This window comes from Balaenoptera acutorostrata, chromosome 13 (genome assembly GCF_949987535.1).
Source record: "Balaenoptera acutorostrata chromosome 13, mBalAcu1.1, whole genome shotgun sequence".
Taxonomy (NCBI): Eukaryota; Metazoa; Chordata; class Mammalia; order Artiodactyla; family Balaenopteridae; genus Balaenoptera; species Balaenoptera acutorostrata.
The window spans coordinates 91484378-91500654 of record NC_080076.1 but is presented as its reverse complement, the minus strand read 5'-3'; the positions used below and the strand labels follow the sequence as shown (position 1 = coordinate 91500654).

Below are 16277 nucleotides of genomic sequence, written 5' to 3'. Positions count from 1 at the left end.
TAGCGGCCGCTGCCCGGCCAGACACCCACCGCTGTCCCCTGCCTTGGGAGTGGGGTCACCCATCTTGCATCAGAGTCCAAACTTCCTCCTTTTTCTTTTCTTTTTCTAAAAAATCAAAGTAGCTGAGAAACTCTCAAGTACTGATATGGCAGGTTTCTCTTGGGGTCAAAGGGATTTTACAAACTCAGGCACACGTGGCCTTTCAAAGCTCTCTCCTCTGCGCAGTTTCTGAGTTTTAAGAGTATAGTTTTCAGTGAGTACTATTCATACTGTTACTGCCCAGGGCTCTTGGCTTCCTTAATCAATAGATATTGATCAGAGACCAGACAAGAAATTCAGGCAAGGCTTTGTTGGGCCCCTGCTGCTGCGGGCGGAGCGAAAACAAGCATCAGGTTCCCTTGCTTGCTTGCTCCCCGAGGGGGTGCGAGCTGGTTCCTTATATGGGGTGAGGGTAGGGGTGTGTCCAGGGGTCGGGCTGGAGGCGTGGCTCAGGTGGTCTGCCCGCCCCTTTGGTGGTGTTGCGTGCAGGGGGCATGCGCAGTGCCCTGCTTTTGCCCCCGACCCCCTGCTTTTGCTCCCAGCTCTTCAGAAGTGGCAGTTGGGGTTTTTTTTTTGGTCTTTTTGTATCTTTTGTCCAGAATTTGCCCCAGCTGCACATGCATGCGGTTATTTTTAGTCCCGTATAGTTTCTTTGTATTTTGTTGCTTGAGGAGATGACATCTGTCCAGGTACAAGCACTGCAGCAAAGGGTCCCAGGTCCCAGGTCCCAGCCTGTGTCAATACTTTGTCCCGTATGTTGCAAATAGTTCTTTTTCTAGGTCATTATCTGCTTTTTAACTTTTCCTTTTTTGTGTGTGTGGTTTTGTTGCTTTGTTTTTCTTTTATGAAGCAGAAGTTTTAAATTTGTCTGTAGTCAGTTTTTTCTGCCCTTGGGAGTCATGCTTAAAAAGTCCTTCAAGGTGATTGATAGAAATTATCTTATTTTGGTTCTTCACTTTTATAGCTTCATTTTCACATGTAAATCTCAAGTGTTTAACTTTATTTTTGATTTCTAATTAGAGAAACTAATGTCCCCACACCACTTATTAAATAATCCGTCCTTTCTCCACTGGTTAAAGATCCCATCTTTCTCCTATGAACTGCATTCCTACCTAGAGTGTTTCTGGACTTCAGTGCTACTTGACGCTATCTCAGTTATTGTATTTTTATAATTCATTTTCACATTTGGGAGGAACCGTTATTGTAAAGAGCCTGCCCTACACCAAACCCATAGTATTTTGTTTAGAGGTGCGTTTAGTTTTTAGGTTAAACTGGGGGGAACTTGACATAATATTGTCTTTTGATTTGGACACATGGTGTGTCTGACATTTTTTAAGTTTTCCCTTTCATCTGTCAGAAGGTTCATGAATTTCTTCTTACACATCCTTTTATATATCTTTTAAAGTTCTTTCTTATGTTATTGCTATTATGATTTTTTTCTGGTATATATTTTACTGGTTATTTAGAAAATATGTTGGAAATGTGTGTGCATATATGTGTATGTATGACCGTGTTTGTGTGAGTATATGTGTATGTATGCAACATACACGTGTGTGCATATACGTGTACACGCATGTGTACATGTGTACGTGAATTGTGTGTGCACGTGTATATTGCATGTGTGTGCACATATGCATGTGTATATATGTGTGCATGTTTATGTGCATGCATGTGTATGTACTGTGTGCCCATTTATGTGCATGTGTGTTTATGTGCATGAGTATACATGTGTGCATGTGTGTATATGTGGGCATGTGTGTGTGCTGTGTGCCTATTTATGTGCATGTGCATGTATGTGTATATATCATGTGCCTATTTATGTGTACGTGTATGTGTGCGTGTATGCATGTGTGTGCATGTATGTGTGTGCATGCATATGTATGCAGTGTGCCTGTTTATGTGCATGAGTATGCATGTGTGCATGTATGTGTGCATGTATGTGTGTGTACTGTGTGCCTATTTATGTGCATGTATGTGTATATATTGTGCCTATTTATGTGCACGTGTATGTGTGTGTGTATGCATGTGTGTGTGCATGTGTGTATGTGTGTGCATGTTTGTGTGCATGCATATGTATGCACTGTGTGCCTATTTATGTGCATGTGTGTTTATGTTCCCCTACAAATCTTGTTTCTGAATGCATTTATATCCATTGTCATCAGTTGGTTCTCTCGGGTTCCCCAAATCATGACATTTTGTCTTTTCTTCAATATTTATCAGTCATCTTTTTATTGTCTTACTGCATCATTGAAAACAATTCTGAATGACAGGGATGGGGGATCCCTGACAGTCTGTATTTTAGTAAGAATATCACTAATCTTTACACTGTTATGTGTTAAGCTAGATTATCAATAAAGATAGATCATCTTTGTAATGTTAAGCATCCTGTTTTTCATTTGCTGAACTTATTTTTTTTTTGGTCAGTAAATTATTGACCATGGTGTACAACTATTTTTTTTTACAATTATTTTTAAAGCACTGGATTTGACTTGCTAACATTTTATTCAGAAGTTATATTTATATTCCAGGAATTATATTGATTTATATGTATTGGAGTATCTTTTTTTGTGGCCTTTGGTATCAGGATTATGCTAGAATTATGAATGAACCGGTAAGCTTCCAATATTTTTCATGCTCCAAACAGATTAAATGACATAGTTAGGTCCTACAATTACATGAAGGTTATTACAACCTGCCTAAAAATCGTTTAGGTTCAGTGTCTTTTTAGGATGCAGTTGTACAAAAGTTTTCACTTGCTTAAATAATTATCTTCTTATTGAGTCAATTTTTAATACTTTATATATATCTAGAAAGCCATGCCTTTCATTTAGATTTTCAAACGTATAGACAAAACTGGACATAGTATTTTCTGGTAATTTAAAAATATTTTTCTAATATGATCTGCATGTTCCCATTCCTACATTGTTTTATCTAATTTATTTTCTTGAATAGCCTACCTAAATTTTATATGATAGTAGGAATCAGATCTAAATTGATATGTACACGTTTTAGTTCTCTCTCCACCAAATGGCTTTAGTATTATTTTGTTGGTCAAATTTGCTGAGTAGACTGCCCAGTGCAGTTATTATTTCTTATTTAATAAACAAGAACCGCGGATACCTAACTTAATACCAAAAATCTTAAATTTCACCCCACTTGCATTGTCTGACATCATGTGCAATCTTAAAAGCTCTCAAGAGAGCTTTCAGCAATTTTATGGGACCTAGTCCTGTGATCTCTTCCTAGTCTCTCCTCAGTTCCACCACATCCCATAATGAACAGAGTGTAGACAGAGGGGCCTCTGCTGTCTACCTGGGCCTTCCCCTCCACAATTCACAGCATCCCCAGTTAAAAGTCCCTGCTTTGTCTCCAATCATCTGAGACTCCCAGGGCCCCATAATACTTTAACCCTTATGCTGTGTTAGCCAGATGCTTGCACTACCCAGTGTTTCTACACCCAAACTCCTAAATCATATACTTTGATAGGTCAGAAGGAAATAGGCCGTACAGTAGCATTCTAAAGTATTAAAGGAAGCAAAGGAGAACTATGCAAGCGTGATGGGGCCTCGTGCTGACTGGGCATGAAGAAAAAGGGGCCGGGATAGACTGTAAGGTTTTCTACCGTTCAGCCCAGCGGATTCCAATTCTGTTCGAACGTAAGGTCTTCACACGGTTCGTATCTGGCCTCAAACACAAAAGCAGTAGAAATGAGGCTCGAAGAGGAGCAGAGATCAGACTGTGAAGGGTCTGCAAGGGGGGGAGATGTCAAGTTTTCTCTTAGAGAGAGTTATGGTCAAGGGTTTCGCAAGTGGGCCGTCTAAGGGAGGTGGGAGTCCCAAGAGGCCAGGTGACGAGCGATGGAACGGCCCAGGTGAGGGGCAGGGGCCTGCACTGAGACGGTGACAAAGCTAGGCTCGCGGCCACCCAGGGCTCAGATCTGTTGTTGTGACCTCTTCCAGGAGGATCTGCAGATTCTGCCTCAGCCGATGGGTGCCCTTGGGAACACAGAAATAAGGACACGGTAGCGAGGAAAACACGGCTTAGAAACTATTGAGCTTGAGGCTACAGAGCCTCTCCAATGCGGAGGGGGAACTCACGCAGGCGCATGATTCTAGCGACCATGCCTCGTGCAGGGGTACGTGGTGGTGGACGCCAACAGTGAAGTCGTGTCATGTGCACTTCTGACGTGTGATTTAGCAGAACTGTGCTGGAGGCTCAAGAGAAGAGAGAAAACGATGAAGAGTGCAGGCAGTTCCCTCCACTGCTGTATCAGGGAGCCCAGGGCAGGGCTCAGCCCAGGAGCCTGAACACGGTCCCTGTCGGTCTTGGTTCACACAGGTGCCTCCTGTGATGTGAACATGGTGCTGATGGGGATGTGTGTGTAAAGCTGTGCGTTTTCATAGAATGTAGCCCCCAGCATGAACCAACTACTCTGTCTGGTGTGTACCTCTGGTGCTGGATGGAAAATCTGGCTGTGGGACCTACTGAGAGGTCTGGACTGGACAGAAGTTCCAGCGCCTTTGCATATACATGTTGTCTGCAAGCGCTGACGTGGAAGAAATCACCAGGGACACATGCACAGCAAAAAGCAAAGATGTCCTAGAAAGAGTGCCTAAGTAACACCAACGGAGAAAGACAAGCTAAGAGTGGAGCCTGAGGAAGAAGGGTTGAAGCGGCCACAGGTAAACAGGAGGGTGGGATCTTCAAGGTCAAGGCAGAAGGAGCTGGTGGCCGACTGGGGCACGTGGCTGTCGGGCTCAGGAGGGATTACCGCACAGGAAGTCATGGGAGGTACCTGGACCTGCCTCTTTTAAAAAAAATTAATTTTAATTTTTAATTGTGAGCAAATACACATAATTTACCATCTTAATCACTTATAAGTGTACAGTTCAACAGCGTTAAGTAAACTCACATTGTTGTGCAACCATCACCACCACCCATCTCCAGAACTCTTTTCATCTTGCAAAATTAACTCTGTCCCCATCAAACACCAAGTCCCCCACTGTCCCCTCCCCCTGGCGCCCACCCTTCTCCTTTCTGTCTCTAGACTCTTGACTACTCTCCGGACCTATGTAAGTGGAATCACGCAGTATATGTCTGCTTATGACCCTTCACTTAGCATAATGTCCTCAAGGTTCGTCTCTGTTGTGGCATAGGTCAGAATATCCTTCCTTTCTTAAGGCTGAATAACACTCCACTGGACCACATTTTGTTTATCCATTCACCTGCTGATGCACAGCTAGGTTGCTTCCATTCTTTGGCTATTGTGAAGAATGCTGCTATGAATATAGGTGCACAATTCACTCTTCAAAATTCTGCTTTCAATTCTTCTGGGTAAATACCCAGAAGTGGAATTGTTGGATCATATCACATGATAATTGTATTTTTAATTTTTTGAGGAACCACCATACTGTTTCCTCCATAGTGGCTGTACCGTTTTACAGTCCCACCAAAAGTGTACAAGCATTCCAATTTCTCCATATCTACACCAACGTTAAAATATTTTTATAGTAGCCATCCTAGTGGATGTGAGGTGGTATCTTGAGGCTTTGATTTACACTTCCCTCTTGAGTAGCGATGCTGAGCATCTTGTATGTGCTAGTTAGCCATTTGTCTTTATTTTTTTTTTTTTGAGAAATTATCTATTCAAGTCCTTCGCCCACTTTTTAATTGGGTTGTTTATTTTGTTAAGTTGTAGAAGTTCTTTATATATCCTTTATAACCCCTTACTAGATATCTGACTTGCAAGTATTTTCTCCCATTGTGTAGGTTTCTCTTTCACTCTGTTGGTCACGTTCTTGGATGCACAGTTCTTAATTTTGATGTTGTAGGCTGGCTCTTTCAAGTTGTCATCTCCTAGACCTACTGGACACAGAAACACACTCCCAGGTTGTCTGGGGCCGGTTCTGAACTTGGTTTTGGGTTCTGTGGGGCAAGTTGGCACTGGGGGGTTGACGTGGTGGGCTGTGAACTGCTCGGAACTGACGTCCAGTGGGCAGTTGGAACTGTGTTACATGCATGGACGTGTGACTGTGCAGAAAGGTCCGGAAGGATATATACCAACCTGAAGCAGTCACCTCGAGGAGGTGCCAACACTTTCACCTTCCCCTCTTGGGTGGATTCTTACAATGAGGCTATAGCGACGCACAGGACGAAAGACACCAGGTGGAACCGGCCGGCCCCCTCAGCCCTGCCCCCACATGCCACACCCGCCCCCGCTCCCCTCTCTCAGTGCACCCAAGCAACGGTATTTGTACCAGTTCCCATGGGACTCAGAGCTCGGTCAGGGCTGAGAACCTCTAAGTGAGATCCTCCCAAGGACTGTTCCTAAGTGTGCCTGACCCTGAGAACCACCCAGGCCCCTTGGCCACAACAGATCCTCGGCTCCACTCCAGACGGGCCAGATCGAGACCTCAGGGTGGGCGTTGGGACCCTGCACTTCCAGCACGTGGCCGAGGTCACTCTCATGATCAGGGGAGTCTGGAAACACTGGAGTCCCAGTTCTGTCTGCCACTTTTGAGCCAGAATACACTCGCTACTCTGAGCTGTATTCCTTTACCTAAAGCAAGAAGTGGGTTTCCGGAAAAATAGAGTCAATTGTTCTTCGCATCCTTGTGTTTTTAGGGGGAGCTTAATGGGCAGAAAGGCCTCGTACCCTCCAACTTCCTAGAAGAAGTGCCTGATGATGTAGAAGTCTATCTTTCTGACGCGCCGTCCCACTACCCGCAGGACACACCGACGCGCTCGAAGACGAAAAGGGTAAGCACGTGTGTTCAGCATTTTTAACCCCTGTCCCACTCTGCCACAGATGGTCTATTGCCGTCTTTGCATTGCTCTTTTTATGTCTTAGGCCGAAAAGCATATACCCTGAATTTTTTCTCTGCCCTTCCATGGGGGTTGTGCCTAAAAATTCCTAATTCTCAATCAAGTTTACTTGTTTCACCAAAATGCCCCTTTCAATCTAATCAGTCTGCTTTGCTCACAAAGGAGCGTCCCGTCCTACATCACAGACGCACAGTCCAGCTTAAGAGAGAAAAGGGCATGGCTAGTCCTTAGAGTCGGTGGGCAATAGCAGTTATTTGCCCCGTCAGGGTTTTAACAGATCTTCCGAACAAAGGTCAAAGAACTTCTCAGCCATATATAACTATCAGATTACATTTGTTTGGTGTCTCATTTTTATTTTATTTCATCACTGCGAGTTTTTATATATTATATTTTTATATATATTTTATTTCTTTGCTCATCTGCTTGGAAACAGAAGAAGAGTGTGCATTTCACCCCTTAATCAGGCAATGTAGCCTTCACGTAAGTGAGCAACTGAAGATACCTGTTAACATAGCAACCTAAGCTACCTGCAATGGACCAATGCGGTAGACTTAAGGCTTCACTGGGGGGCTAAAAAAAAGAAGAAATATGTCTCAAAAACTCACTGGACCTAAAGTGTTATTGGTCTCAGTTGTAAAGCAACTGAATTTGTAGTGAAATAAATCATCTTTGATAATCATTTCCTACGATTTACATTAAGAATATTTGGAAGGCCAACATTGGGAACATATTTCTTAACTGGCTAATTGTTTGTTTACACAGAGTGTTCCAATGTCTATTCATAATTAAAGCTGCATATTGCATTGTTAGCCACTCTTGGAAAAAGCACAACCTAATAAATGTTTACTCTGGAAATTTTACCTAAAAAAACCACAACTCAAGATCGAGCGGATGAGTAGTGAACACGAGGTGATCTAGAGTTGGCTCTGAACACTCCCCATGCTGGCTGGAATAGCAGACAGCTTTTTCTTAAGTGACCATCCCTCTACCTTATGGGAGAGCTGGTGCTTCTCCTCAAAGCACAAGCAAGCAAGTGTCCTGAACACACAGGCGTTTGGTTGGAAGACTGCTTTGTTGGTATACCAATGCAATACCAAGTTTAACGAAACATGCAGCTCAAATGATTGCATTAGATGGAATAGATGGTATCTTCAGGTGTACTTTGGGATGATTTAGTAGGTGTTCTCCATTAGAATTAGACCCTGATTTTAAATCCAAGGAAGCTTGAAGCCCCTGGGCTCTTATTTGCCTGATGGATAATGAATACTCGTATTAGAAAGAGGTTGGCTCTGGTGAGGTAAGGGAGCGAGGGGAAAGGTGATATTCTATAATCGCAGGCATGCATGCGACCGTAAACGTGGGTGAGCCCACGTCGTCATGCCCGCGTTAGAATACAGTTCTGCTCCTGTGAAGCACCAGGAAGCACTCAAGTGTACGGAAACCCTACCATGTGCTCTGTATCGACAAAAACGCATCTTTAATACCTTGGAAATAATGAAAGCGCACGATAAGGGCCTTTAAGCTTTCTTTGATTGAAATTAAGGTTCATTTTATTTTTTATTTTTTATTTTTTTTCTTTCAACCGGTGCACCATCGCCAGTGTTTCTATGGTATACTAACCCAGGAATGTGCTCAACGATGTCAGGATTTCATATACCCAAGTAGTTTTCAAAGACAAAATTCCCTTTATAAGAACTTTTGCTTTTAAGATTCCTGATGGGTCCTCGGCCAGTCTTACTCTCACCCTAATTCAGAATGACTCCTCCTTCCTGCTTCTGGTCTTAAGTTACAAAGTAGATGATTACCCAGCTTTGCTTTGCCAAAGCAATGGCCACCCCCTCCCCCGAAGACAAAGACACCGAAAACCCCACACCGCTGGCCCTCTCCCTGAGGGCCCTCAGACCCCCTCTCTGAGCTATGCCGTGGGAGGGCCGCGTGCCTCTCACGGGATACTTCAACCCTTCAGAGAAGAAACGAAGCACCCTTACCTTGCCTGGTGGGAAACGGGGCAGCGCGGCGCTGCTGATGGCGCGCGGCGAGCGGAGGGATGCCGCGGGCGCTCACGCACTCAACGACCTGTCCCAATGTGCCTACTAGGTCCCTGCTGAGGGTTCAGGTACGGCAAGGAGAGTGCCATCTCCCACAGCCCGTCTCCATTCTGGGTCACCTACGTCATCTATGGGTACTGGTGGTCCCGGGAGAGGCAGGGAAATGTCCTCGAGAAAGAAAAAGGGGCTGCTTTCCAAAGGCAAGAAACTGCTGAAAAAGCTGGGTGCAGTGAAATGATTCACGTGCTTCCGGACAACTTCCAAATCTATGTAATTTTCTTTAATTCCAAACTAGGGCTTTCATGACTCAAGTACTTCCTAAAAAACCAATCTTCTCCCCTGACACCAGTAGAGAAATGCTCTTTGCACCACCGTCCCCTTTAAACCCAGCGCCAGGACACAGGGCTGCTGGCGCTCCCGCCGGGCCTCCGCGCCCATCGCTCTTGTTATTGCCCGGGCTCTGGCGGGAGCTGGGCTGTCTCGTGAGCACGCAGGGCGGCCAGTAGCTCTTTGTAGCTCACTCCCTACCTGGGGTCCCAGTCTTTGTGCATTTGTCATCTGCCCTGAAAGGAATGATTTCAACCTCTCTCCCTTTTCAAAAAAGCTTGCCTCATGATGCATAACTCTCACTTTAACTCTGGTCTTGAAATTCCTAGTTTAATCGCCTTGATGTTCTGCCTTATAAATGCACAATGATTTGTACTGTCCAATAAAAACTACAGTGTACACTTTGTATGTGTTGTGCATTCAGTGCCCTTCACCCTCACAGACACAGTGGTTTGAAACCAAGTTGCACAGGCTGTGCAATTACAGGATCCTGGTTTTTCGTCTTTCGAAGCAAGCCAGGCAACACACAGGAAATGTTTACTTATTCAAATCATTTAAAAGAGAGGAGAGGAAGTAACTTTGGTAAAGTACCACTACTCCAACCTGCCAAAAAGCTGGTAACATTCATTGCTTTCAGTGTTACATTTTGTGGCGTATGGATTTACGTTACTTTCATTATTTGTCAAAATGCCATACACAAGTAATCAACAGTGAACAGCATACACGTAAAGCAATCCACATAATGCATAAGCCACACCAGAAACATACTAAATTTAAGTCTGTTCAAAATGATTCCATACCAATCTTCACCATTGGCACCTGAACAACAAAAAAAAAAGATTTACAAAGTTGCCGGCAGATGTATTTGATGGTTACTATTTTGTAATTCGTGTCCACTTGTAAATTGTTTTTACTCTTTATACATACTTTTCAGACTGCCTTTCTTTTGTAATTTATGGAAGGTTTATAAATGAATGATGAAGCTTTCCCCATTGTGTCTTCAAAAACTATATTGTAAATTGTAATATAATAGTATGTGGTAGATTTATTAAAAGGAAATTACTCAATGTGTGGTTAAGTTCTGTGTGGGTGTGTGCATGTGTACAGCTAGTGTAAAATATTTTATAGAAATAAAATTTGTTATTTTATACAATGCCATTTATTCTGTATGTTTGTTTTGAACACTTTTTAAAAAAATCATAGCAGCATAACTGAGTTCCTTTCTCCTATATGTACAAGAAAAACTCTGTAACGTTACCTTTTCTGGCACTACTTTTTTTCTGAAATAATTCTGACCTGTGTTTTGGGAGTCATTTACAAAGTGCTCTCACCCTCGCATTGTTGGTGACAATCCACTCAGTGGCAAAAGAAAGGTAATTCGCACCGAGTATTTCTTGTGAAATACTCACGTGCAACAAAGACGTCGAGAGTGAGTTCAAACCATATTCATAACATCTCCCTTTGGCAACTCCAGAATTCAAATGATCTGAATAAAGAGGTACACCAGCTAAATATAATAAAACACAGCTTAATTTTTCAAATACAAAGCATTTTCCTGAAATCCTTAATTATTTTAAAATTCTCCAAATAATAGGGTTTATTATCATTAAGAGGTAAAACCAATGTGCAAGGTGAAAATATAATTCAAATGCATAACTTTATGAAACTATATACAAGTATATAAAATAACTGCTATCATAATGTCATTCACATCGAACTATGTTTTCACCTAACGCATTTACAAAAAAGGTTATGTTTGAATAATTGATGACAGAGAAATACTGCGTGATCTCACTCATATGTGGAACTTAAAACAGTCAAACACTTAGAAGCAGAGGGTAGGATGGTGGTTGCCAGAGGCTGAGGGTGGGGGAAATGGGGAGATGTGGGTCAAACGGGACAAAGTTTCAGTTACACAAGATCAATCAATTCTGGAGATCTTAAGTTAAAAAAAAAGCTGAAATGCTAGATTAAATAGAATGTCTTTAATTTAAAAATATTCCAGTTTAAGAAATATCAGTATAAGAAATTAAAGTCTACACAACAATGTGAATGTACTTAATGCAACTACACACTTAAAAATGGTTGAAATGGTAAACTTTATGTTACATATACTTTACCACAGCAAAAAGAAATTAATGACAATCTCTCCAAAAAAAATAATAAAATCAGTAAAAGTAACCAGGATTAAATCTTTTGAACACGTTTACAAATTTCCTAAAATATGAAAATGTAGGCAAGCCCAAAGTGATAATGAGCTGGACTTAGCTTTGGTGAATACTACGAAACGTTTAAGGAATACATACGGCCCACTGCACACAAATTCTTCCAGAGAAGAGAGAAGAAAGAAAAATGCTCAAACTCATGAGGCCAGCATTATCCTGATTACCAAAACTAGGCAAAGACATTGTAAGAAAACTACAGACCAGTAGCATCATGAATGTAGATTAGAAAAAAAATCCTTAACCAAACATTAGCAGATTGAATCCAACAATATATAAGGATGATACACTATATTTAACTGTGGTTCAACCCAGGAATGAAGGTTGGTTGAACATGTTGAAGAAAATCAAGGTGTTTTAGTGTATTAACAGAACAAAAGAGAAAAGCTACCCAGTCATTTCAATAAATGCAAGGAAAGCACTGGACAAAATCAACAGCTGTGCAGGAAACCAGGAAAATAAAGGAATTTACCTCAACTTGGTAAAGTTAACAGTCAACATACATAATGATGAAAGACTGACCACTTGCCCTTTCTGTCAAACAGAAAAACAACACAAGGATGACCATTTGACTACTTGTATTCAACACTATACTGGAGTTTCTAGCCTTGCAATAAGGAAAGAAAAGGAAAGAAAAGTCATACACTTTTGAAAGGAAGAAGTAAAACAGTCTTTATTTGCAGATGACATTGTTTATGCAGAAAATGTTAAGGGATATCCACAAAACGCGGTTAGTACTAATAAGTGAATTTGGCAAGGTGACAGGGCACAAGGTCGACATAAAAAAATCAATTGTATTTTTGTATAAATTGCATATTTTGTATCAATCTTCCCAGCAGGGAACAGACAGACATTAAAATATAGATATATAACTGATACAAAATAAAGAAAGAAATAAATGTAATCAGTTATAGTAGCATCAAAAACATGAAATTCTCAGGGACAAATTTAACAAAATACATACAAGACTTATATACTGAAAAATGTAAAACATTGCCTAAAGACTATGAAAAAGCTCCTAAATAGAGATATAAAAAATGTTAATGGCTTGGAAGATTCAGTATTGTTAAATGCCAATTTCCCTCCGGGTAAATCTACTGATTCAGTGAAATGCCAGTCAAGATTCCAGCAGGCTTATTCCAGAAATTGATAAACTGATTAAAAAATTATAAAGAAATGCAAACGACCTAGAATAGTCAAAACCATTTTGAAAAAGATGAACAAGGTGGAAAGACTAACATTGCCTAATTTTGAGACATTATAAAGCTACAGTAATCAAGGCAGTGTTGTTTGTATGTAAAATATAGCTATATATAAATTAAGATATATATAAATCAATGGAACAAATAGATGCTTACATATATAGTAAGTTCATTTTCAACAAAGGTGCCAAAGCAATCAATGGGGGAAATATGGTATTTTCTAGAAATTCTGCAGAAAGAAGGGGGATTCATAGGAGGGAAAACTGACTCTTACCCCATATGATACACAAAATTTAACTCAGAACATAGTCCTAAATGAAAATGTTAAAACTATAAAACTTCTAGAAGAAAACACAGGAGAAATTTGGCTAGAAAGATGTCTTATTCAGGACACAAAAAGCACAAATTATAAGAGAAAAAACCCCTGATAACTGGACTCCATCAAATTTAAAAATATCTTCTCTTTGATACTTAAGAAAGCAAAACAGGAAGCCAGAAACAAAGAGGAAACATTCATAGTGCATATACCTGACAAAAGACTTTTACCCAGAATACACAAAGAAATTTTACAATTGAATAAGACCAACCAATTTAAAAGATAGTATGCAAAAGATCTGAGCAGCTACGTCATAGACGCTATAAGAATGGTTAATATGCACATAAAAAATGCTCAGTATCATTAGTCAGCAGGGAAATGCAATTAATAATCCACATGAGATAACATCACACACCCACTAAAAGGAAAAGACTGACATCATCAGAGACCGGCGAGGACGTGGAGCCGCTGGAACTCTCGAGCGCTGGAGGGGAGAGTAGAAAAGGGTCCAGTCACTTGTCAGCTTATTACAAAGTCAGAGACACTTAGCGTATAGATCCAGCAATTCTACTTCTATGTATTTACCCAAAAGAAATAAAACCTATGTCCATACAAAGGCCTGAACAGAATTTTTCTAGAGTTTATAATAGCCCCAAATAGGAAACATCCAAAATATCCATCTGTCCATGGTGAGTAAACAATGTGAAATACAACCTTACAGTGGAATACTGCTTAAGCAAACAAACCAATTAGACAAAACAGATAAATTTTTGAAGCACTCTGAGCAAAAGAAGTCAGATGCAAAGGAGTACATACCGTATGATTCCGTTTACATGAAACTAGAGTAGGTCAAAGGCAGATCATTGTTGCTTGGGGTCAAGGTGGGAAGGACTGTTTGCAAAGAAGCAAGAAGGAACCTTCTGTGGGAGGGAATAGACATTTTTCTAAATCTTGATGGTGGCAGAGACACTGGAGTGTATACATTTGTCAGAAGCTCATCAAGTTGCACTCACGTACATGTAAATTACAATAAAGTTGATTTAGAACAATGGCATGTAAGTTGGATAAGAGGGAACAGGATTAGAGTGCTCAAAGATTCTTGTGCTGTCCAGAAAGGAGGTATACATACTACTATCCCCCAACCTCACAGGCCCCTGAGGCCAGATGGGAAGAGGCTGACCCCTCACAGAAAGGGTGAAAGCACGCAAACTCCTAAATCAGGTGGCTCGTAGCCCAGGAACGACCCTCTATGGGCTGGCTGCTTCCTGGGCAGGTGCAATCTCTGCTCACCGCAGGGCCAGGAGCCTAGTGCTTGCCTGTGCTAGGGCAGCCCTGCCGCACCACAGCCGAGGCCATATCCCCTCGAAAGGGCTCCTTCCTGCCACACCTGATCGACCCTTGCACTGGACTTGGGTCAGGTGGGTGGGGAGCATGGGCAACGATGGACTGGGCAGGACCTCCTTTTCCAGGTACCCACGCAGAAAACAATCCAACGGCAGAACGTCTGGTGCTGAGGTGTGGCCAGAAGCTGGGACTTAGGATCCAGGTTTCTCGGAAGCCTGATTGGTTGTTACCCACATGGATGATTTCACTTCTTTGCCTTGTATAATATTATTCCAGCTGTTGCTAAGATTTCTGAGTGTTCCTTGTTGCCCACATGGATGATTTCACTTCTTTGCCTTGTATAATATTATTCCAGCTGTTGCTAAGATTTCTGAGTGTTCCTATGTCCAAGTCCCAAGCCAAGAGTCTCACTTACGAGAACTGGGTGGGGGATTGCCATTAGGAATTTTTAAAGCCCTCTGGTGACCAGAACATACAGCGCAGGACGAGAACCACTGTGGAGTATACAGGGGCCCCTTGACATTAACATGCATAAGAAGTACAGGGGCTGGTTGACTGAGTTAAGGGTTACATTAGTTATTTGTCCTTTCAATAAATATTTGAGAACCTGTTACGTGCCAGACATTGATGAAGACACTCTGAGACAACAGTGAACAAGACACAAAGATTACTGCCCTCCTGGATTCCTAGAATCATTTGCATTCTAGTGGGGGAGGAGAATATAAAAAGCACAAGTAATAGACGATTGATACCAGCAAAGCTGGAGAGAGCAGAAAGGCTATGTCTCTATGCCTGTGGGATGCTAAAAATTTAGAAAGTGGTCCCTCTGCTGGTGACATCTTAGCTGACCTGAAGGAGCATGTGGAAATCTGGGCCTGGAGCACCAGCAAAGGTCCTTGGGCAGGATGAGGGCGCCTGGGCGGTCTGTGAAGAGCAGGACGGCACAATGCCACACCCTCGCAACGACTGTCTTCCTGAGATGGGAACCCACTGCAAGACGAGCAGGTGTGTGACTTGATCACTTTGTTGCAAAAAGACCACTTTAGGAGGCTGTGATAGTAATTCAGAGACAGTGGTGGCTTGGAAGAGGGGACAGGAACAGTGGCTGGATATTCATGACATTTTGAAGGCAGAGCTTATAAGATTTACTGAGGAACCCAAAGTGTGACACGAGAAAGACAGGACTCAAGGAAAGATGCCAAGGGTTTTGGTCTGAACATCTGGAAAAATGCAGTTCCAATTAACTGAACTGGAGCAGGTCTGAGAGAAGTCACAGTTCAGCTCCAGGCATATTAAATTATTCAACCAGAAGTTCTCATAGTGCGGCCTGGGGACCCCTGGGGTACCCTGAGACTCTTCCAGGGTTCTATGGTCAGAACTATTTTCCTACTGTTGCCAGAGCTGACACCAGATTCTTGCTCAAAACCTGCCAACCCCTCCCTTGAACAGGAACTAACATATCTCTTTAAGTCACAGGGTCCCAAGACAAAGGAACTAAGCGACATGAAGAGAAAAACAAAAACCAGATAGAACCAGCTAGAACCAAGATGGCACTGAATCTGACCTTCAACAGACCCGGAGTCTCATCTACGCTGTTTTTACTACATCAGCTACTAAGTGACACACCTACCAGCGGCCATGACCGGAAGTTGCCGACCAAAAAAGGACAGAGAAAGGGTGGCATCCCGTTTCAGGGAAACCCCGCCCCTTCCCCCGAAGAACGATGCGAATGCCTCCCCATCATCAGCCTCGCTCCTCCCCGCACTGTCCTTATTCTTTAAAATCAAATCCCTCTCGCCACATGAGCGTGAGTGAGAGGTTGACCTGTGCACTAAATTCCCACTTCTCCATTCTTTGGCCATTGAATAAAGCTTGCATTGCACTGATCTCAGCTTCTGTTTTCTTTTTGGCTGTGTGAACCCTAACGGAAAAGAACCTTCCCTGCCAAGGCAGA

The 16277-nt window shown here is 42.2% G+C and overlaps 2 protein-coding genes across 2 annotated transcripts in view; one reads left to right on the top strand and one right to left on the bottom strand.

The window, feature by feature from the left end:
- Positions 1-10278, top strand: part of RIMBP2 (RIMS binding protein 2) — a 267099-nt gene extending 256821 nt beyond the window's left edge. The window contains exons 21-22 of the mRNA XM_057527204.1: positions 6664-6798; positions 8962-10278. Coding sequence (XP_057383187.1) covers positions 6664-6798; positions 8962-9150 — 324 coding nt within the window. The 3' untranslated portion in view covers positions 9151-10278. The remainder of the gene's footprint in view (positions 1-6663; positions 6799-8961) is intronic.
- A 960-nt stretch (positions 10279-11238) lies between these two features.
- PIWIL1 (piwi like RNA-mediated gene silencing 1) overlaps positions 11239-16277 on the bottom strand; it is a 35329-nt gene continuing 30290 nt past the window's right edge. Inside the window, exon 21 of the mRNA XM_007189647.3 lies at positions 11239-13463. The gene's annotated coding sequence lies outside the window, so the exon portion shown is untranslated. The remainder of the gene's footprint in view (positions 13464-16277) is intronic.